Below are 23,727 nucleotides of genomic sequence, written 5' to 3'. Positions count from 1 at the left end.
GCAGAGGCCATGCAACGTGGCAAGAAGCTCTACTTCGGGCACCAAGCATGGAACGCAGGATCCTTGCCTGCCCAATCCTGGCACCAAATTCCCTAAGCCACAGAGATGAGGGTGGGCAGGCATGATCACATGCCCTCAGCTGATCTAAGCAGAGTGAATTCTAAGACTTCCATGAAAGCTACTGAGAAGAAATACTACTTCTTTTTCTCCTTCTTTTAAGCAGGCTCAGCGTGGAGCCCAATACAGGGCTCGATCTCACAGCCCTGAGATCATGATCTGAGTTGAAAGCAAGAGCAGACGGTTAACTGACTGAGCCACTCGGGTGTCCTGAGAAGGGACACATGTTAAATATATTCCGCTGGACCCAAACCTGAGAGGCTATGGGCCTGGAGCTACCAAAGTTCATCATGTGGAAGGGGAGAAAAATGAAGCCAAACACAGAAGATAGAGAAACAATCCCATAAAACACTGTGCACCTGGATCCAGCCACACCTGAATGCAAACATCCAATAAATCCTCTTTCCTGCTTAAGCCTGTTTGGGTTATGGACAACCTGTCACTTCTAATAAAATGAGTGCTTCCGTGTTTTTTCCTTGAAAAGTCAGTGCATGCTGAAACACTCAATGGAAACTACTTCAACATTCTCTACTTTAAGAGAAGAAAATGATCACCACCCATACTGCTTTTCTTTGTGCTTGTGGTACAAGTAAATGAACTTCATTTCCAAAAACTCTGAGGGGGAAATCTGGCTTTAGCAACACCACGTCATGCGCCAGCCGACCTCAACCCTACACCCACACCCGGTCCTGGCTCTCTACCTCCACAGGACGCCACAGGGCCCCCAAGGTCACTGCTCTCCCCTTGATGCGAACTTCCCTGACAGGCTGACAACATGATCTCCTCGCGAGCCCCATCCACTTCATGTGGCCACAAGTCAGTCCCTCGCCCTCCCCTCTCCGCTCAGTGCATTTCCAAAGGCAAGATGGCTTAACAGCAACACGGAAGGACTGTGTTCAAGAGGACGAAAGCCTCCCCCTAACCCTGTGAACAACTTCTAGTTCTGCACACAGTCTCCAGGTCCTCGTCCACACGTGCCCGCATCCTACAGTCACACTCAGATCACCCGTGCACGCTGCAATCCACCCTGATGGCTCACTCCCCCCCCCGTCCCGCCCCTGAGCCATTGGCCCCGAACATCCCACACCCCAGAACACTCAGCCCGAGGCCCAGGGCCGCCAGCAGCAGCACGGCCCAGCACGGTCTGGGGTGGGAGCCGGCGCCCCTTGCTGCAATGAGACAGGCGATCTGGGGTGCAGGGAAGAGGGAACCACAGGACTGTGTCCAGACAGGCGTGGCCGGCAGCCCAGTCGCACAAGCGACCTTAGCCCCCAGATGTCAGCGGCTCTTGGGGTGCCACCATGCCAGGGACCCACCTACGAAGACTGCCGGAATGTCTCCTGTGGGTCTAGTGAAGCCCCCAGAAACCTTCTAGAGAAACTAGCCCTCGGGGATCAAAGAACACACAAGAGGGCGCCATGGCGGGCAATGAACACGCTCAGAGCCATGAACACGCTCAGAGAAATCCACAAGGAGACTTTCCGCAAGACCGCCGGCCTGGCCTCTTCGCAAGCTGATGTTATTTAAAAAGAAGAAGACAGACACACCGTGGATCCCCAGTGAACGGCACCCATTTCTGAATCAAGCGTGTGTGCTCGCTACGATGCCATCCGTGTTCCTCTCCTCTGAACAATTCTGATAAAAACCAGGTGTGGACGGAGTGAGGGAGGTGGGCATGCGGCCCTGCCCCGCTCCAGGGCCCCGAGAAAGGCCACCGTCCCCATCTGCCAGAGCACAGAACTGAGGCCGCTAAGGTGCGAACACGGGCCCAAGGCAGGCCCCGGGGGTCTCTGCCTCTGCCCTCTCTCCTGGTTCACCCTGGCACAGGGAAACCCAGGTGCTCTGCACTTCCACTCCCGGGAGCCATGGCAACAGTGACCTAGCTCGGGTCACTTTCAGTCAGTTTCAGCCAGCCTCCTCCCGCCACCTCCCACTGCACCCCCGCCCCCGCCCGTGCTCCCTGCCCTGCCCCCTCCTCGGACGGCTGGGTGGCCTTGCCCAGGCTTCTGCCCTCTCTGGGCTGAGATGGAGCAAGAGCCTAGTCCTTGCTGCCAGGACGCAGCAGACGCTGGTGGGAGACGCTGATGGCACAAGGGGGGAGCCCAGGACAGGGGGAGGGAGGGGGGAGAGGGACCAGCGAGGACTCGGGAGTCACAGGCACCCCCTTCCACACTCCCCGCGCACGCGCACGCACACACGCACACACGCACACACACACAGGCATACTGGAGTCTCACACCCTCACCTCCTGCGAGGTCCCCCACCTGCCTTGACACTGCCTCCTACCCCAGCACACACGACAATTCCAGACCCATCGGTCATCACCCACATTTCATACCAGAGCCTGGACCCGCCACCAGCTCTGCCCACAGCCTCCCCGGCCCTGCACGTCCCGCGTTTTTCTGAGGTCACCTGACCCTGGAGGCCGCGGCTGCCCAGGGCAGAGCAGGTAATGGGAGGGGAGCCCTACAGCCAGCTGGCCACTGGCCAGGGCCAGGGTGCACAGGGGCGATTGGGTTCACTCCCTGGCAGGATGAAGGGCCCAGAGACCCAGGTAAGGGAGGCCTGGCGCTGCCCCACGCGGACCCCGTGGCCCACCGTGTCCAAGCTGGGAGCCCTGGGCCACCTTCCAAATCCGGCTTCCCCGGAGCTGACGGCAGCTCACTGGGCACCAGGGAGGGAGGGGTGACACCAGGCCTGGCTGCGAGCCACTCGCTACCTGCAGTGAAAGTGAGAAAAGAAACTCAATCATCTACACCCACAGCTCTGGCCACGGCCACAGCCATCGCCATGGCCACAGCAGCTGGGCTGTGATCAGCTCTGGCCAGGAAGCCCGGTGAGCTGAGAACGTGGCTCACCTTTGTCATTTGTCCCGGGGCCACCCGATGAGACTGGCGGTCAGGCACAAGGGTGCCAAGGGCTGCTGCTGCTGGGGAAGGGGGCACCCAGTCTTATGGGGGTCTTCCTGTCACCCCGTCATTCTGCTGTCCCTCACACCAGGCAAGGGGGCTCCCTGGAGTTGATGAGGGAAGGAGGCCATCTTGTCCCCACCCCCAGAGCTTCCCGAGTCCCACACGTGTCCCTTTTGTGGGCTAGCCTGGACTGATACACCTGCTAAGAGCCAGACCAACAGCTTGAAAGCAACCTTCTGGGGGCATGTCTTGAGGGACCCACCTAACCCGGGGGAGGACACGTCTGGAACATTCTCCCTTCAAAGCCTCATGGGAGGCACTGACCACCAGAATGCACCCAGGCTTCTTCCTGCTCCTATGCCCTGGGGCGGGGGGGGGGGGAGGCCCCCCTGCCGAGCGGCACAGCGGGAGGTCTTGGCAAGGAACTGGTGGGGAGTTGGGAGTTCAAAGCCACAGAAGCCAAGACAGCTTTGTTTTTCCTCCAGAGTCTGCTTGAACCAAACAGAGCGATACTACTCCTTCTCTTCACAGGCTCAAAACCTTCACCCGGACTACCTATCTCAGAAAGCACAGGCAGCTTCGTTTTGAAGTCTGCGTGCTCAGACGTGGGCACGTCACACACAACCGGGGGCAACAGCCAGTCTGGGGGCGTGGGGCGTGTGGATCTATCTGGATGGACCCGGGGGCCATGCCCACTCCTCCAATCCTATACCTGATAATAAAATAAGGCACACCGTCCTGGAGTGCTCCCGGGGTTTGCACCAGAGTCTGACAGCTCCTAACCCCCGGCTGCGTGGGGTCAGTGGGACCCCACCCCACACAGGATGGGAACACAGCCAGAGCAGAAGGAAGTCTGTCCCGCAGCTGCCACTAAGGAGTCCAGGAGTTCCTCCGGGAGGCCAGTGTCCTGTCCCCACCAGACACAATTGCTCTGCCTTCTCCAAGTCCAGGAGCCAGTCAGGTGGTGCTGACTGGCCAGAAGGCATCTGGGGGAGCAGTGGGCTCTGGCACCAGGGTAAGTCTGGTCCCATTGGCCTTGTGATGGTTGATTTTTGTGTTAACTTGTCTGGACTACAGTGCCCAGCTGTCTGGTCAAACACTAGCCTGGATGTTGCTGTGAAAGTATTTGTAGATATGACTTGCAACCAGTTGACTTTGTGTAAAGTGGATAATGTACCATGGCATGGTGGGCCTCAGTAGAAGACCTTAAGAGCAAACACAGAAGTTTTTTTCAGAGAACGGCTTCTGCCTCAAGACTACAACACAGAATTCCTACAGCCCTGCAGGTTTTAGATTTGCCAGTCCCCACAACCACATGAGCCAATACCTTGAAACAAAACTCTTTATATATGAGTATCTATTGGTTCTCTGTCCCTGGAGAACCTGAGACAAATCTCTCACATACCCAGATTCCTCCTTCCCAAGGATTATCAGAATCACAAAACAGTGATCCCAGGAAGGACCGCAGTGAACATACTGTGCCATCAACTGTCCCTGTACAGCAGGAAAACAGAGGCCCAGAGACGATAAGGAACTTGCCCAAAGTCACACAGCAAGTCAGTGGAGAGCTGGATCTTAAAACCAGGTTTCCTGATTCCTGCCTAGAACCAGAATGACTCCAAATACGGTGGGAAATGTCAAACATATTCTTTTAAATGCAAAGAGGAGAGTAAACATTGGCACCTGCCCTCACCCCACCCCACCCATTGTGCCAACCAGTTAATTCTGTCTTATCAGAATTCCTTCCAGGAAGTTCTTCAAGGTGTTGGCCTGTGTTGCACCAGGACGCACCTGTGACTCCTAGGCTGGTCTCTGCAGTGGGACCCCCTTGCTCACCAAGGGTCTTAAACTATCATTTAAACCTCCCGCTACCAGCGGATTTCCTGGTGTTGACGACCAGTCCCCACAGGTGCCTTCTCGTAGGTGTGGGAGCAAACCTGTGCCTTGACGGAAAAGTATACGTTGTCTAGAACAGAGACGCCCTACTTGGCTGACTCCATCCTTTGGGGGCTACTTGGTAACTCTGCAAACTGTTGACAGCGAGAGCAAGACAAAATCATTTCTCGTCCGCAGACGTGCAAATTCCATCCTGCCCAATGGAATCCCGTGACTCCTCTGTCTTCCCGCTCCCCTTCCTCCCCTGAAATGCCCCAATTCCCTCCCTTTTCACTTTCATTTCCATATTCCGGATCTGTAAATGCCTCCGCGCTTCAGAACCTCCTTTCAACCAGTGACAGCATCTGCCTGCTTCCCTCATGAGTTTAATAAAATCCTTAACATGTGTTCAAGTCTATATCGGTATGACACTCACAGCTTTATCCCTTCCCTAGAAATTATTTTTTTTAAGATTTTATTTATTTATTTGACAGAGAGAGGTCAGAAGTAGGCAGAGAGGCTGGCAGAGAGAGCGAGAGGGAAGCAGTCTCCCGGCTGAGCAGAGAGCCCAATGCAGGACTCGATCCCAGGACCCTGAGACCGCCACCCGAGCTGAAGGCAGCATCTTAACCCACTGACCCACCCAGGCGCCCTCCTGGAAATTATTTTTTAATGTGACTTTGCTCTGGGCACCCTGAGCCTTGCAAGAAAGGGACCCTGAATGAGGAAAGGCACTTCTAGCCCCGCCTGCCTTCCTAACAAGACAGCAGGCTCAGGCTCAAGGAGAAGAGGGCCCCCAGCCTGGGGCTTCAAGTCGGGCTTCGACTCCGCCCGCACCCCCTCGCCCTGGGCGTCCTTTCTCAGGTGGCTGCAGCCACAGAAACCAGGCATCAAAGGCTTGCCCAAACCCCATGCTGCACCTACCCCAGGGCCCTTACACAGCCTCTTCCCTGAGCCTCGAATTTCTTTCTGCCCCTGTGTGGTGTTTTCTTCCAGCAACGATGTTTTTTCAACACCACTTCTCTGATCCTCCAACACCAACTGGGAGTCCCACAATTTAATCTTACTCTGACACAATCAACCCGGAGTCAGCACAGACCCCACTGGTTCAGGGCTCAGTCCCACGAGTGACTGCCCCATTTCAGACACCAGTCCCAGATCCCAGGCACCCAGGCTAAAGTGTACTTCGAACTGATGCGGTTACAAATTCGGGCGCTCCCACAGCCGCCATTCAGGTTCAGTAACTCAGCAGAAGACTCAGGAACTCAGGAAGCCACCTGACTTATGATCACTGACCTGTGGGAAAGAATATGACTCAGGAACGGGCAAACAGAAGAGATGCACAGGGCAAGGAATGGGGGGAGATTTATGCATGGAGCCTCTGTGCTCTCCCTAGGGTGTGCTGTGGCTCACCTGCCAGGAAGCTCTCTTAGCCTCAGGGTCTCAGAGCTCTGCCCCCTTCAGCTGGTGACTAATCACCACCAAGAGGGATGGAACTCAGGCTCCAGCCCCAGGCCCCCTCCCTGGAGCTTGAGGGGTGGGGCTGAAAGTTCTAACTCTCTAACCAGGAGTGGGGAGGGGGTCCCCTCTCTAGGGGCCCAGCCTGAGTCACCTCATTAGTTTAGGGAAGGTCAAAAGGGACCCTTTATAAATAAGAAAAGACCCTCAGAAGGGTGCCCGGGTCTAGGGCGCTCTCCCTGGCACGGAGACCAAATCTGTACCGCCCACCCTCGTCATCCGCACCACCTGCATCTGCAGGATTCTCCCACTGTTAGTGCCCCGTCCCCTCGGCCACAAATGTACTGCGGGCAAGTGCGCCCCTCATTCTGGATCCTTAGATTAATGCCGCCATGGGCCTCCCTCAGCGGATCAGTGTCCTGGGGGCTGAGCTGCTGCCCGGACCTGCGGACCCAGGAGCCCTAGAACTCAGCGCCCTGCAGACACTACAGTCACACTTTCTGTCCTGGGCGGTGGCTTTGAAGCACAAGCTCTGTCCCCCTCCACTCCAGTCCACCCCACGGCAATTCCCTCCGGGGGCTCTCCATGCTGAGCCCTCTCCCCACAGCTGTGAGCCAGGCCTGAGGAGCCCCCACTGCATGGAGGGGTTTGAGCAGTCAGGAAGGGGGGCCGGACCTGACTGCAGTCGTGGACCAGGGCAGGCGTGCCGCAACGCGGACGTGATGCGACAGAGATTTCAAATTGCCGGACTCATCTGTTTATAATTCATAGCAAAATGGTTTGTTGCTGTAAGAATGCATTTGCACATTTCACAAACAGGCCCTCAAAGCAATTCTGTTAATGCAGTAGCTACAAATTAACACCTACTTACCTTGGGCGAATTAGCACTAAGTTGAATTTGAGTTGTGTGGTCGTGTGCAGGGTGCACAGAGGAAGGGCTCAGCTTGTGTCTCAGAACAGGGTTCTGCTACAGGGATCTGGAAGGAGGGGAAGGTCCCTCACCCTGTATTTCACAGGCACCAGGGCCCAGGGAGAGGGGCTGGCACAGCCAAGGGGAAGGGGAGACAGTGTCCACATGTGAGGGGCTGGAGCCCTTGCTCCTGGCTGGGGGAAGGGGGAGGGAAAGGAAAGGGGGAGGGGGAGGAGAACGGTGGGGGGAGATTAAGGGGGAGGGGGAGGAAAAGTGGAAGGTTGACCACTGAGCTGGGATCCGGGGTCTCTAGAGGGACCCCATAAAAAGTAATTTTTAGGGGCACCTGGATGGCTCAGTTGTTCAAGTGTCGACTCTTGATTTCAGCTCGGGTCATGATCTTAGGGTCCTGAGATGAAGCCCTTCTCTCCTGCCCCTCCCCCACGGTGCACGCACTGGGGCACTCTCTCCCCTTCCCAAAAACTAATTTTTATACTTTTGTTTCAGGTCTGTTCCAAATTCATTAAATCTGACCCTCCCACTACCTCACAGACAGTTCTGAGTCCCTGACGCTGGCAAGGAGGCACATGAAGACCGTTTGTCCGGGCAGGAGGACCGGAACCCACTAGAACCTGTCCGAGATTCCCTGCTGAGGCACCAGCAGCAGGATCCAACAGGCTGCCTCCAGCTGCATGACCTTGCCCCAGGCCTGGTACTCCCAAAGGGCGAAGGAACCTGTCCCATTGTTGGGGCCACCCGACCCTCCTGTGGCTCTTGTAGACACCAATGTCAAGGCTCAGCTGCTCCCACAGCCAGCTGGGCAGACAGGGCTGCTCCCTCCCCAGCAATCCTGGTGCGCTGCCTGGAGTTCCCAGGTGCCCACTCAGGTGTACACACCACCGCCTGCACAGCCCTCCCAGGTGGCCCGATTACCTAAGAGTAATCCTATCTCTCTTCTCAAAGGTTTGTTGAGGAAGCCAAGCCTGAGCCAGTCAGCACATGGCAATTTCTGGGGCCACAGGAGTGGGTGCATTCAGGCCTGTGAGGCCCCCAGGAAAAGTCTTCCAGATGCTTCTGGGAAAGATCTCAAGAGAGGACCACTGGAAAAGTCTCTCTCCAAATAGCCATGGATGAAGATAAGGCCTGAAATGGCTGCAGCCAACTCGCTCCCCACTGAAGATCCAGAGGTTCATAAAAAAGGCAGGGAACTGCCAAACCCTGATCAAGCCATACCTGATCTCCACACTGTCACCAGACCACTTCAGCTACATAGGCCAATATATCACCCAGTTCAGAAAGGGGTTTTCTCTTCATTATAATCAAAAGCCTCCTGATGCCCCGGTTGCCCCACCCACCCAAACCCCACCTTCCCAAGGCTGGGAGAGGGCCTTCCTCTGAGCTCTGGCAGCCCCCAGCTCCATCACAGCCCTCCTCAGACTGCACCATGTGTCTGTGTGTCCTTGACCCATCCCTATAAGTTCACTGACAGCCAGGCCGTGTCTGACTCACCCCAGAGGCCCAACATTTACCATCCCCAGGGCTGGGAGTGTCTGTTGAACAAGAGAACAGACAAAAGGCACACAACAGAGTCTAGCATTCTAGACATCCCTAGCAGGGTCTTACCAACACTTCAAGGTCACTCCCCCTGCTGGCCTCACTTACTCCACTGCCCACCATCCAGGCTGCTCTGTCCCTGGAGAGGACATAGCTGGGGCCCCTGCCAGAGTCTCCATCATACAACTCAGACCCATCAGGGCAGAGGAGTCTCGGGACCTCTTCTCTCCTATGGGATGCTCAACCCCATGCTTTCCACCCTCAGACCCATAGCTCTGGCCCAGACTGCTCTCCCCGAGTCTGGTCTTCCAACTACCCAATCCATAATCTCCTGACACCCTCTGAGCACCAACACCTGCCTGTAGTTCTTGGAATAAAATTCAAACCCCTGCAAACACCTGAAAGACTGGCTCTTCATGCCTGGGCCCCGCCACAACCTCAGGCCCTCGCCACACAACCCCACTCTCTCTGCTCCAGCCACATGGGCCTCAAGTCCATCTGAGGTTGCCCCTCAAATGCTTCAAGCTATTCCTGCCCCAGGGCCTTTGCACATGCTGTCTTGGCTACCTGGAACCTACGGCTCCTGCAGGGAGTAAGGGATCCTTATATTGTTTCTATTATTACCATTGGCTCACGTTCAATTCAATGATTCAATCAGGGGGAGGGGGTGGGGTTGCCTGGCTGGCGCAGTTGGTAGAACATGTGACTCTTGGTCTGGAGGTGGTAAGTTCAATCCTCATGTTGGGTATAGAGATTTAAAAATAAAATCTTTAAAGGGGCTCCTGGTCACATGACTCAGTTTAAGGGCCCAACTCTTGATTTCAACTCAGGTCATGATCCCAGGGTTGGGAGACTGAGCCCCACGTCAGGCTCTGTGCTTAGCAGGGAGTCAGCCTGAGACTCTCTCCCGGTCTCTGCCCCTCCACCCCACACTGTGCTCTCACTCTCTAAATAAATAAAACTTAAAAAAAATAAAATCCTTAAAAATAATAATAATAATACAAACTGAATTCAAATCTATCTGCTCCATTGCCTCCTGGGAAACTGAAGTGGGACCCACGGAGCCCCGGTAAACCCACAAACTTCTGCCATCAGACACCTCTTTATAGAAAGATCCGGTGACAGTGTGGCCAGACCAAATACTGACTTCCCCTCAGTGCGGCCAGAGGGAAAAAAAAATGCCCCAGGTCCCAGGAGATGGTCAGGCCACTCTACCTGCCAGAGCCAGGGACCTGACTCTGCTCCCGTCGGTACCCAGTCCCGGAGCCGGCTGCCGTGAGCAGCAGGGACAGGGTGAGATGGGCTCATTCCGTCCCAGTTGTCCGTCATTTCTTCTCACAGTGTCCCTTAGGGGGACCGCCAGCTCCCCTCAGGCCCCACTTCCTGCCCCGTGCAGCAGGCACAAGCCCCACCGACACCTTCCTGAGGATCAAATCAAGTGAAAGGGATGACATCACACCAAGGGGCAGAGTGTTCTGAGGCGAAGCGTCCTAGTGGTCACCGAGGAAGAGACAGCTGGCACAGGTCACGCCCAAAACCGGGCGGCCGTGCCTCCCAAGTCAGGTGAACTGACCAAAACACAGAGACCTTATCTGGATCCCGATTTAAAAAAAAAAAAAAAAAAATTTGGTTGTGGGGGAGGCACGTGGGTGGCTCAGTCAGTTAAGCATCTGACTCTTGATCTCAGCTCAAGTCTTATGCACACGGTCATGGGTTCAAGCCCCATGTTGGACTCCATGCTGGGTACGGAGCCTACTTAAAAAGAAAAACTGGGGCACCTGGGTGGCTCAGTTGGTCAAGCAACTGCCTTCGGCTCAGGTCACAATCCCAGAGTCCTGGAATTGAGTCCCACATCGAGTTCCTTGTTCTGCAGGGAGCCTACTTCTCTCTCTGCCTCTGCCCACTGCTTGTGTGTGTGCACGTGCTCTCTCTCTGACAAATATATAAATAAAATCTTTAAAAAAAATTACTGGGATGTCTGGGTGGCTCAGTGGGTTAAAGCCTCTGCTTTCGGCTCAGGTCATGATCTCAGGGTCCTGGGATCGAGCCCCACATCTTGCTTTCTGCTCAGCGGGGAGCCTGCTTCCTCCCCTCTCTCTCTGCCTGCCTCTCTGCCTACTTGTGATCTCTGTCTGTCAAATAAATAAATAAAATCTTTTTTAAAAAAATCATTCATGAAGCTTTTAAAAAAATAAATAGATAAAAAGTGTTCTTTGTAGCAAATGGGAATCCAAATTCTGACCACTGGATATTACAGAATTATGTTATGTTGTTCTTTTAGCATTTTAAGTAGTCTCTACACCCACCGTGGGGCTTGAACTCATAACCCTGAGATCAAGAGTCATATGTTCCACTGACGGAGCCAGCCAGGCGCCCCCGTGTTCATTGCTTCAAGCGTGGCAATGGTATTGCGGTCATGGTAAGAAAACAGGATTCACACTGTGATATTTATGGAGTCTGGGGGCTGCTTTATAGGAGCAGGAGAGGAAGAGGGGGTGAGCAGGTGGCAGGGAGCGGGCTAGAGGTCTGGAGGGAAGCAGGCGCAGTGGGGGTGAGCCTAGGTCAGACTCAGCCGTAGCATGACACAGTGCCCGATGCTGTGACGTCCTGCTTATTTCCAATTGTCTGAACTTCCCCACACAGAAGAAAACACAAATGAATAAAAAAAACCTGCAAGGTGTTTGAACAGCACAGAACCAAAGGTGGTCCCTCTCTCGCTCCCAGCTCCCAAACCTGGGAGCTGTAGGGGCCTCAGAGGCACCGAGAACTTAGCACGGAACAAGCCCTAAAGAAAAGGCACTTTCCAGAAGCCCCACCCACAGCCCCACTGGTTCCAGATCCTCCCCAGCTTCAACCACCAGGGCGTTCCTGCGGATAACCAACATGCCCGCCCAGCCTGCCCACCGCCCACCAGCGGAGGGGGGCGGTGGGGAATACAGCTCCCCGGGAGCTGCTGGAATCCTGAGCTGCCAAACCAGTTCCTTCTGATGGACAGTCACCAGCTCAACTGAAAATTAACTGCTCACCTGTCCAGGGTCAGTGAAGGGTGAACGGCTGCCCTCTGCAAGGGAAGGAATGGGTCACACCCAAGTCCACTCTTCACACTCTCCCAGGGTCCATGGGTTGAACCGACGCTGAGAAACACTTATAAAGGTGCCACATTTGTATTAGGGCTCAGTGTGGATTAACTCATTTGATCCTCCCAGAAATCCAATGAGCAGGTGATAACACTGTCTGTGTCTTACAGATGGGGAAACCGAGGCACAGAGATGGCCAGCAAGGCTGGCTAGCAGGTCCAGGTCACACAGCCGGGGGCCGGGGAAGTCGGGGTGGGGGCTCCAGAGTCACTACTAAGTTCAGCCCCATCCTTGCCCTACTGAGTGTCCACACTGTTCCCTCTGAGCCTCAGGACAACCGGCTCCTGACGTGGCCCATTTGAGAGGTCAGAAAACAGGGGCGGAGACTCAGCCAGGTCTCCTGCCCTCCAAGGACCCAGAAACCTGGACAGCACCCAGAGCTGGCTGCCAGAAGTTCCAGGAGGCTCCGCCAAGACGGCTGGGGCGTGTCACCGGCAAGAGCTCCCTCCCCACGGGCATCTTCCAGGCCATCCCCACCCCTGGTGCGGGGCCCAGAAGGGCTCCCCTTACATGTGCCCCGGGAAGCCCGGGAAGCCCGGGGAGCCCCTGGATACACACGGTACATTTACCATGAGCATCCATTTCAACCCAAGGATTGATGGTAAAGTTTAATAATTTATCCGAAAAGAAATAGAAAAGTCTTCTTCTACCCCAGGCTAACTTCATAGAGCTCCGGTGGGCAGTCACGGGCAGGCTTCAAATGGCTCCACCGAGAAGGCAGAACTCAGTGCCCCCGGAGGCACCATGGCCCGGTGGGGAGGTGTGGACGCTGCAGTGACACGGTGGGCACGAGGCCAGCTCTCCGCCCGCTGGCCCTGCAACCTCGTAAAGTCACCTGGGCCTCCCTCCCTCCCTTTCCTCCTCTGTAAAAGGGAACAGTCACAGTCCTGCCTCGGAAGCGGCTGTGAGCCAGCGGTGGGGCAATCAAGCCTTCTGTGAGGGCTTAATGGCCCTTAGTGATGGTGATCGTGACTGTTCTGGGGAAGGATGGCCAACGGGGCCATTTCACAGGTTAGGAGGCTGAGTCCCTGAGAGAGAAAGTGACCCTGCTTAAAAACTAGCTCTGCCCCCTCTTGTGGCTCCTTCCCCCTCCTGCTGCCTCTGTGCCTCAGTTTCCCCATCCCCAAAAGAGGGTTAAGATCAAAGAATGGGGTGGATTCTTGGACGTGGTGAAGATAAGCACCCAGGCACCTCTAGGGTGGTCCAAGCTCTTGCTGTCCCCTCTTTAACGGAAGCCACCATGCACGACGTGCCCATGACGGACCCAACTTGCTGGAGAGATGCCACGCATCCACAGGGTGTCTCCTCAAGTTTCCAGACCTTCAAACATCTCACTGAGATCACATTTCAAGGACTCAGTGGTGTCATCCAAGGAAATTCCTACCAGCTCCACCTACCCCTCCGCAGGCATTTCCACCCCACCTCCCCTGGCCTCTGGGTGACCTCAACATGCATACCTTCCGTGCCAACCTCCCATCCATCTTCCAGTTCAATGGCTGCCTCCTCCAGGATGCCCTCCTTGACCTCCCACTAGCCCCTGGCTTCGCTCTGGCTTCCCTGTGGGCAGGGAGTGTGGAGATGGCTGTCCACAGGAGGAGCCGGGTTCAGGCCAACGTACCCTGTGTCCCTGTTCACCTGCCCCCTGCCCACAGTGTTAGGTTAAGGAATGGTTAGTCCCTGTATTAAAGGAGAAACCCACAAACAAGGTCCCCAAATTGCCAACAGAGACCAACCAAAGGATGTTCACTGTTGAGCCTTCATTTAAATTTTGAGTTCTCACCTGGATGAATGTTAACACTGCATTTCACAGACGCCCAGAAGACAAAAAAACCTCCAAGTCTGTGGCCACCAGATGGCCAAGGCCATGTCCCCCACCCCACAGGAATTCCTCCCCTGTGCTCGCTTCCTGAGGATTCCATAGGCCCTTCTCCAGGGGCCTGGGGAGCCCCCCTGCAAACACACACCCTCCACGCCAGTGCTGAGATCAGTGACCCCATGCTAGGACCTGAGAACAGTGAAAGGGGCCAGGCCTCTCCTCCAACTGATTCTGGAGACTGACAAGCCCGGCGATCAAAGTCTCTGGCCACTAACTCCTGGCCTTCCATTCCGGGCGCTGACCCAGCCAGAGCGCCGGAATCAGCCTCAGCTTTCTCATCTATGAAATGGAAAGATGAGTCCTACCTCCCTGGTTTGGGGTGAGAGGGGCTGATGGGCCTACAGTGGGCAACCCAGCCAAATGGAGGCCATGAATTAGGGGAGGAAAATTAGAGGAGCGGAGGGGCGCAGGAAGGGAGAGGTGCAGGGCAAAAAGAGAGGGCCTGCAGGCAGCAAGAAAGAGGAGAGGCGGGGAGGGGAGGGAAGAAGGTCGGGAGCAGGGAAGCGGGGTGCAGGGTAAGGAGGGGGAGGAGAGGCGGGGAGAAGGCCGGGAGCACGGAGGGGAGGGGTGAGGGAGAGGAGAGGAAGGGCGCAGGGGGGAGGCGGTGCATGGCCAGCCAGGGAGGCGGGGCAGGGGGCAAGGAGGGGTGTGCGGGCAAGGGGGGAGGGCAAGGGCCACGGCGTGGCGGGGCCGCTGGGTTCGCCCGCGTCCCTCTGCCACGTCCCGTGTCGCCGCGCCCACCTGCGCGGTGACGGAGCGCGCCCGCCGGCTCACACCCGCGGAACCGCGTGGCGTCCCCACGCGAGGCACAGGCGGGCTCCCGCCCGCGGACGCCAGGCCTTACCTGCCACCGCCCCGCGGGCTCCTCACCTGGGCTCCGCGGCGCCGCGACTCACCTGGCCCCGCCCCGGAAGTGGCCCCCACGCCGGGCCCGCCCCTGCCCGCGCAGCGCGGCTCTTCGGGAGCGGGGACTCCCGGGGTCGCGCGGGGCTGGGCGGGGCCGGGAGCGCGTGGTGCAGGTGAGCCGGCCTGCTGGGCGGGGCTCGAGCTCCGAACCCCTGTCCCGTAGCTCCGGAGGCGCCCCCGAGGCTTGCCTGGTTCGAGGCCCCGCTTGGCACAGCCCCCACCCCTGGGGCTGGCGCTTTCCTTGAGGGTCCGCTTCCCCATTTTAGGGACAGGCAAAGCGAGGTTCGGAGCAGGGAGGTTCGAGGAACCGAGAAGAAACATTCAACAAAAATCTCCCAAAGAGTCCTCTGGGCCAAGAGCCGCCTTCCCGGGACTGCGATGGGGACCGCTGTTGAGCTCCGAACTCCCCAGAGAGAGTGGCCGGGCAATCCCTGACCCATTCTGAGGAGCACGGAAGACTTCCTGGAAGAGGTGACCAAGACTTGGGCCTCTCAAGGGTCCCTGGGGGCCAAGCGGTGCATTTCTGTCTCTGGGAGCTGTTACTGTTCTGACCCGCAGTATGCTCCAGGGCCGAGTTTGAACCCCCTTTTCGCCTACACTCCCTCTGATCTCATCCAGCGCCCTGCTTTTGATATGGTCTATACCCGGATGATCCCTAACTTCTATCTCCTGTCCAGAGTCCTGCCTCTAACCGCCCACCTGACATCTCCATGGGGGGAGGGGGGTGGCCTGAGCAGACAGCGCCCAGCTCCTCTCCGGGGCTTCTTGTCTCATTCTCCAGGGGCGCTGTCCAAACCCTTAGGGGTCATCCTTGGCTCCTCTCCAGCTCTCAGGTCCCATACGTGGTCCCTCAGCAAGCCCAGATGGCTTTTACTTCTCAATCGGTGCCCACACTTTTCTCCCCTACACTGGCCCAAAGAGATCAAGCGCCACCCACCCACTCCTCTCAGGTGGCTCCTGCAACAGCCTCCTCCCACGGGGCCCTCCCTGCTCTGCCCTGGCCTCTTTGGCCTCAACACAGCAGCCAGAGGATCCTTCCCTTGCCCCAGATCCAGTGCTCCCCTTCCTGCTCTCCCCACTCCCCTTCTGGGAGGAGGAGAGGCGGGGAGGGACAAGCAGCTCCATATTCCCAGGCTGCTTTGCATGGAAGGTTGCACAGCTGCTGGTGTCCCAGGTGCGATGGGCTCTGTAGTGCCCAGGAGCCTCCAACGGCAGCCAAGATAATCAACCAGGCATACTGACCTCTCCCCACCTCCAGCAGGATATGTGAGCGCAGATGTCAGTCGGCACAATACTACTCTTCTTAACCAGTGATGCTTACGAGGTTCTTGAAGTAACTGGGCCTAAGCTCAGTCAACACAGGTCTTCATCATGCCACAGCGAGCAGTTCAGGCCAGTCCAGCTGGAATAGTTGGTGGAAAAGAAGTCCTACCTTTTCCTTTTCTCTCTTCCAACCTAGATGAGGTACATCAGTGCCCTAGACACACTGGGCCATCCTGTGACCACAAAGAGATACGGACAAAGAGATCTGAACAGAGATGGCAAGGAGCTGGGTCCTTGGTGACAGTGATGAACCCCTTGATCAAACCTGTCCTGAAGCTGTCAGAACCTCTGGACATTCTGCTTTGATGCTCCAATAAATTTCTCATTGTTGTAGCTAGTTTAGAGTTTTCTGATTCTTACAACCCAAAGCATCCTCTGATTTATTTAACCAAATTGCAGAATTTCTCTCCTGACAATTCTAGCAGGAAAAAAAAAAGAAAGAAAGAAAGAAAAACAAACCCAGGGAAGGCCGCCGATCGGCTGAGTCTAAGACACACAACCATTCCAGGAATGGGAAAGGAGTTAGACCAAGACCTTAACCTCCCCAAAGTCAAGACAGTCAGCTTCACGCCAGTTTTGCTAATGATAACCATAAGGGAAATGAATATGGATTAGTGTAGACAGGACCAGTGCCCAGCTCCAAACGCTGGCTGTTCCCATTGCATGGCAGGCGGTTTGCTCACTGCCTGCCCCAATCAATGTGGATGAAAGAATGACTCCAGTTTCCTGCTCGCGTTGAAAGAGGATTCCCACGGCCTCCATGCTGACCTCTGTGTGGACCTTCCCACTAAGTTCTTTCCAGCGCATCTCTTAACTCCCACAAAAGACCGTGCAGGCAAAGCGTCCCCCGATGGGAACCAAAACTACCCCCTCAAGCAACAGGGCCCACCCTGAGCCAGCAAGTCCCCCGGGTGACCGAGCCCGTGACAATGACCGGCCTGACCTGTACCGCCCACTTGCACCTGCCCACCGGTTTTGTCCCACCTTTTCCCTCTGTAAACCCACACATCCTTCCAGCTCTTTGGGGGCAGTGTTTGAGATGTCAGGGCGCTGTCTTCCCGGGGTCAGCCTCGCTGACATAAACTCCTTTCCTGTGTCACTGCCGATCTTCGATCTTCTCCGGGCCTCAGGATCTAGTCGGCAGTGAATGACAGCACCCGGTCTGTTTGTGTCGCCGGACTCAGTCACTCTTGCTCCCCGGTATGCCCAGGGACATCATTACCCAAGTAGCTGCCTTTTCATGTGCAAAGAATTTGTAGCCTCACCAGCCAGCCTGTTCAACTAACATAGTGCACCTGCAAATTATGATTACATCCCCTCCTTGTTGCCAGAGGGCTCCAGGTAGCGAGGAACGGACTGCGGGGCTAACTTCTCACACAAGTGCGTGTTTGAGCCTCTGGACGGAGCAGGAATGGGCCCATTTCAACACCAAGTACTTGCTCTCAAAACATGACAATGACATCAATTTATTTATTTTTTAAAAGATTTTATTTATTTAGGGCGCCTGGGTGGCTCAGTGGGTTAAGCCGCTGCCTTCGGCTCAGGTCATGATCTCAGGGTCCTGGGATCGAGTCCCGCATCGGGCTCTCTGCTCAGCAGGGAGCCTGCTTCCTCCTCTCTCTGCCTGCCTCTCTGCTTACTTGTAATTTCTCTCTGTCAAATAAATAAATAAAATCTTTAAAAAAAAAATAAAAAATAAAAAGATTTTATTTATTTATTTAACAGAGAGAGACACAGTGAGAGAGGGAACACAAGCAGGGAGAGTGGGAGAGGGAGAAGCAGGCTTCCTAATGTGGGGCTCGATCCCAGGCCCCCAGGATCATGACCTGAGCCGAAGGCAGATGCCAAGCGACTGAGCCACCCAGGCGCCCCAAGGATTTGATTCATATTAGCGACTCACACACAGGATCGGGTTGTTCTAGTGCTTGGTGCCACGTTTCTCTTTTCCTTTTTGGGAGGCAAACGTCTTTTTTTTTTTTTTTAGTATGAATGCAAGATCGGTCCCCCATGGAAGAGGGACAGTTTGTAGGTTTTCTGTTTTAAAAAGCAACTTAAGGCAGAAGTCAGAGAAAACATCCTCCAGCTGGTGTGCGGCTGGCCCATAATTCCATGGTATCAAGACGTGGAGGGGGAATGCCACCCTCGCATTTGTGTTTGTGTAAACCTCATACAAATTCCTCAAGTATAGCTTAGTGATAATAAAATATGCACAATAAAGCAATAATACAGAATGATGAGAGGGGAAACAATGCAGGTGTATTCCGCTATTCATGGGAAAAGGAAAGAGAAACAGAAAGGAACAGCAAAACCCCGGCAGGTCCTGTTTGGTTCTTTTTTCTGTTTTTTCCCCAAGTGCGTCTAATCAGCAAGGCACCAGTTACTCATTTCCTTTTGTTGCTATAACAATAACTCCGTGCATTTCGAATGCCTTGCAATAGAAGACAAAGAATAATAATGCGAAACGAAGGAATTACATCTGAATGGCATTATTCCCGGCTTTATTAAATTTGCTCTTACAAATGTTTATGAAGTCGGAGATTTGGCTCTCCCCCAAGCAGCAAATTCCACATTAATAAGCACTGGGGGTTGGAGAGCTTGAAGGAAGGAGGAAATAAAGATCCTTTGGTCCAACGTCTTAGGCTTCACATTTGTTTTCTCGCAAATTAACTCTCCCTGCCAGCTGCTGGAGCCAAGACTTGCTTTGCTTTGAACCTTATTAAAACCTCGAAACCAGAATTTCCCTGCTGAATGTGGGCGCGGCGGCTGGACGGAGCCTAAAGGGATCTAGATCATCTAGATCGCGTCGCACTCCTCTCGTTCAAGGCCGGGCCCCTGAGACCCATCGAGGCCAGGAGGCTTCCCTGCAGCGGTCAGGACCCTCCACCCACCCTCCTAGCCTGCGCCCGCACCCGTTTCGGAGCAAATGTGTCTGGTTGTTAGTCCTCACTGCGAACTGCGACGACCCTTGTGGACCCTCCATGAGGTTCACCATGTTTTCTGGGATCCTTTGGTCCTAATTGTTGAAATCCTCTTGATTTGCAACTGAGCAGGCCATGCTCTTGATGACCTATTTGACATCAGAGTGGGACACTGGTTGTGCCTTCTGGCCCCGTGCACCTTTCACACGCCCCTGCTGCACTGGGATGCTCACTCTTCCTAATCTTTCTGCCCAAGGTGGCCAGACAACGGGTTTACCTGGCCTCCTTTGCAACCAAGGCCCAGACGACAACTTAGGCTCCACCATTGTGATGTACGTGCTTAGGGAGGAACCAGTCCCGGAATATGTTACAGTGGAAAGGGCAGGAGGGCGACGTGCAGTGTTGGGGATGGGGGAGGCTGCAGTGGCTATAAGTACTTGGAACATGATTGCTATCAGGCCTGGTGGCAGCTGTGGGTTCAGTGCAGGGCAACTGGAACATCCCTGTGCAGTGGGGGCATCTCTGTGCAGTGGGGGTGTCCCTGTGCAGGGACTGCAGTGGCGGCTGTTTTCCCATCAAGTTTGTCCTTTGGGGTGAGTTGAGGCACTGTATCTGGAAGGGAGCACTACCTCAGTGTTGGCTCCCACCTACTGACAACTCTGGGATCTCCCCAAATCCTTTAACGAACTCCTCTGTAATCAGCCAAAATCTGCTTCGGCTGCTTGCAGAGGAGAACCCTGCCCGATTCCACGGCCTCCTGTCTTACGTTCCTCTTCCCGCGCCAAACACAGGCTGACATCAATCCCCATAGTGAAAACAGAAATGTCAGCATGAGAAATTCTTCTTGTGATGATGTGGATGATACTTTACATTTTTATAGCTTTTTACAGCCTATTAAAGCAGTTCTGAGCTCTAAGCAAACACATCAGTCAATGAGGAGAAGCATTCTTGGGGTAAGACCATCCGTTTATGATTAAGCCATTATCACTTGCAGGTCAAAACCCATTAAGTGCTTGTCTGCCCCATACTGTCTTATGCGAGGAGCTGCTGAATTAGGGACGCTGGTGTCTAGGAGCTTGCATTCTTATATCCGCGCTCCCCATGTGTCCACGGTGCATGGACAAGCCGAGAACCATCACCAAGCTCACAGGATTTTATATTTGGAAAAACCCTTGCTGCAGATACCAGACACTGAGGACGGAGGACTTGCCCAACATCATCCCAATTCGGGATGAGAACCCTGGGGCCCGGCTCTACCCAGGAAGGCACTCAACACGTGTAAACACATAAACCCTCCTACCCCACTCAGCCTTCTCTCCCGGTTCACCCACCGCTTTCCTCTAGCGTATCTGGGAAAGCAGAGCGTATCAGCCAGCTCAAGCCGGGCCACGCAACAGTAATAAACATCCGCCCATCTCAGGGGCTCACAGAGACTCAGGTCTATCTCCCACTCACACCTTGTCTGCAAGACCCCACCTCACAGAGCAGTCCCCTCTGGAATCCTGCCCATCCCCAGGCAGAGGGCAGGTGAGATCCCGAGAGTCTCTACCTGGCAACTGCAAAGGGCCCCGTGTCCCTTCTGCATAGAGCTCATTGGCCGGGGCCGGTCACGTGGCCCCACCTGCCACCAGGAGACCAGGAAGTGTGGGCCTTCGGTGTGCGCAGGAGGTGGATGCAGAAGAGCGTCCCGATGTTAGGGGCTTGTCTGGCTGATGTTCCCCTGAATCCCCAAGGTCGCTGCTGGACACTCCTGGAGCTCGGGGACCGAGTCCCTCACTGCAATAACGCCCCAACCCCCACTCAGGCCTCAGCCAAGGGGCCAGTGCAGGGCGCTCCACACTCCCCGAGGGAGATGCTGCAGGGAGGGAAGGAAGTCTTTCTCGACTTCCTGCACCCTCCTGCCTCCCTTCCTCCTTCCTAGCCCTAACGGTGGAGCACATTCACACGGCGTGGTGTGAGCGAGCAGAACTCTTCATCCCGAAAGCTGAAACTCTGCCCCCATTAGACCCTAACACTCCAATCTCCTCCCCACGCCCCTAGTGACCCCCTGTCTACTTTCTGTCTCTCTGAGTTTGACGACTCTAGGGACTTCACATAACATGGAATCCTGCAGGCTTTGTCCTTCCGTGACGGGTGTATTTCACCGAGCATAAGGTCCTCAAGGTTCGTCCATGTCGAGGCAGGTGTCGGGATCTGCCTCCGTGGTGGTCTCCCTACTCCGTGGTGCGGAAGGAGAGTGTTTGGTCCATCTGCTTGTCGGTCGATGGGTGGCCTGGGTGGCTCCCACCTTCAGGCGACTGTGAATTATGCTGCGATGAACATGCAAACACTATTTCAAGTACCACTTTCAGCCGTTCTGGGTTGATACCTAGCAGTCTTTCTTTTAAATTATAGGACAAATATTACTTTCACGGTCGAAAGGGAGATCAAAACAAGTCAAGTCTTCGGAGGCACGTGCCGGGTGCCTAGGCTTTCTCCTGTTCCCCGCGTTTTCCGCTCCTTCGCTGGGGGCATCCTCGGCTTCGGACAGCTCCGCCACCGTGAGGGAACCCCTCCTCCCTCTCCCTCCAGAACACAGGACTCCTCCCACCTGTGATTCCTAAATGCAGGAGGTGTTCCTTCCACACACTGACACGCGGAGAGCAGAGCGGGCACTTCGGAAGACGCTTGCGCTCCAAGGCCATCCCCACGGAGGTCTCCTGCTCGTGGGTGTCTGTTGTGGGACGCACACACACACCCCAAAGCAAATGTTACCTCTCAGAAGGGGTGCAGGCAGGCGAAGACACCAGGAAAGCTCCAATGACAACATCCCCTCACCGGCCGTTTTCCTAAATGTCATAGGGTGGGCGGGGCTCCCATGTCTGGGCTGGGTTTGTGGCCCCGTGGTGACCCTCCTCTGACTTCTGGGATGGGCCTGGGGGGTCTTGCTGCCCGAGAAATGGACCCATCACCTCACCAGGGTGCTGTGGATGGCTCTGTGTCCCCTGAAAACTTGTACATTGGAACCAGAACCACGAGAATGACTGTTTGGAGATGGGGTCCCCAAGGACGTAACTAAGGTTAAATGGGGTCATGGGGTGGGTCCTGACCCTATAGGATGAGTGTCCTGAAGGAGAGACATGAGGAGCTCTCTGTCCACCCGCTGAGGACACAGTGAGAAGGTGACTGTCTACAAGCCAGGAAGACAGTCCTTATAAGAACCTGAGGGTGTGGCCCCCGGATCTCAGGCTTCCAGGCTCCGGAGCTGTGGGAAATGAATGCCTGATGCTTACGGCCCCCAGGCTGTGGTATCTGTACATAGGGGAACCTGACTAAGACACAGAGCCCCAGCAAAATGCAGGCAGGTGCCTCGAACGACCATGTATCTGCCCCTCTGTTAGGGTGGCCTTGGGCGAAGGGTTCTCTGGGGTGGTGGGAGGGCGCCAGGGGATATCTGTGACCCTCCTTTGCAAGAGGCACCCCCTCCCTGCAGCGGGGAGGGAGGCCTCGCTCCCGGAAGCATGTGAGTGTGTGCATGCGTGCAATGTGTGTGTGCGTGTGTGGCCGTCAGCACGCCCACGCATGCATGCGAATGTGTCTGTGAGTCCGTGTGTGTGTGTGTGTGTGTGTGTGTGTGTGTGTGTGTGTCTGAGAGATAAGACAGAAGAGCCCAGACCTGGGCAAAGGCACTGATAGCAAGGTGGGGACACGCCGAGGGCCCTCCCGCTGCGAGGCTCTGGATCCGGAGTCTGGAGCTGGGGGTGGGCAGGGCACGTGCAGCCTGGGGAGGCCACAGAGACGCAGAGAGAAGGAGAGGAGTTTCCGCAGCAGGGGTGAGTGGGTGAGTGGCCCTGCCCGCTTCAAGCGTTCCCTTCTCCCTGAGGCTGCAGTGGCAGCTGGCGGAGAGGCGGGGCTGGGGGGGTTCCTGTTCCAGTAGGACACCTGAGGCAGCACCCAGCCCCCCACCAAGAGGTAGAGGCCAGGGGAACCCAGACGGTCTCCTTGAATACGATATCGCGGGCCTCCCACGGTCTCAGGATGGCTGGTTCCAGGCACACGGAAGTTGATTCTGGAACTCCTGTGGGGGGAGGGGGAGACCGTTGGCTGTTGTGAGTGTGCGTGCCTCGGGACTTGTATCCTCGGGAGCACAGGTCCTCTGTGTGACGGGGCAGCGATGAAATCTAGTCACTGTGAGAGGGGCGTTTTCCCCAGCCCCTCCTCTGCAGGATGAGGACCATGGTGTGGGGGTCTCACATCCACTGTCCCGGCTGCCAGGACAGCACCGGGAGCCAGCCACCGATGGGTACAGCTTGGCCGGCTGAGCATCGCTGCCCGCCCAAGGTTTGAATAGACTGAGGGGCAGACACTCCCGCGGGCTTGAACTTGAAACCCCAAAGGGTGTGCCCCGCCCCTCCATGACCCTGCCTGGCCGGCCCAGACTGAGCTCCAGGAAGGCCAGAGGTGCCTGCCCGTTTTCCTGTGAAGTTTGGGGGCCGTGTCGGTCATGCACGCGGGCATGCCCCCCGCCACGGGGACCCCGTGTGTTTGCGGCGTGCTTCACCCTAAAACAAACCCATGCGGAAGTGCCAGTGCCATCTTGGATGGAAATCTGGGACGACACGAAGACAACAAGGGGCAGTGTGGAGAGAGGCTAAAAATATTGTAGGATTTCCGTCTACCTTTTCCAAGAGAAGAACCAAGGCTCCCTCTGGCCTGGCCTTTTTTCCAAGAGGCTCCTCTGCCATTCAGCTCACCCAGCAGA

The 23,727-nt window shown here is 55.7% G+C and overlaps 1 protein-coding gene across 9 annotated transcripts in view; it reads right to left on the bottom strand.

The window, feature by feature from the left end:
- Nucleotides 1-14,746, bottom strand: part of ARHGAP8 (Rho GTPase activating protein 8) — a 66,351-nt gene extending 51,605 nt beyond the window's left edge. Inside the window, exons 1-3 of one of the 9 annotated variants that reach the window (XR_009357008.1) lie at nt 14,684-14,730; nt 7,234-7,339; nt 6,090-6,200 (exon numbers count right to left, since the gene is read on the bottom strand). Coding sequence is in view for 4 of the 9 variants with exons in the window: in XM_059187236.1 (XP_059043219.1) it covers nt 6,090-6,135 (46 nt within the window). In the remaining 5 variants the exon portion in view is untranslated. Of the gene's footprint in view, nt 1-6,089; nt 6,201-7,233; nt 7,340-11,852; nt 12,502-14,683 lie in introns of those variants that run through there. The other 8 variants (XM_059187236.1, XM_059187228.1, XM_059187233.1 and 5 more) reach the window with 8 other exon arrangements.
- Nucleotides 14,747-23,727: the final 8,981 nt, after the last annotated feature.

Source organism: Mustela lutreola, chromosome 8 (genome assembly GCF_030435805.1).
Source record: "Mustela lutreola isolate mMusLut2 chromosome 8, mMusLut2.pri, whole genome shotgun sequence".
Taxonomy (NCBI): domain Eukaryota; kingdom Metazoa; phylum Chordata; class Mammalia; order Carnivora; family Mustelidae; genus Mustela; species Mustela lutreola.
This window is presented reverse-complemented; position numbering and strand designations above follow the sequence as displayed.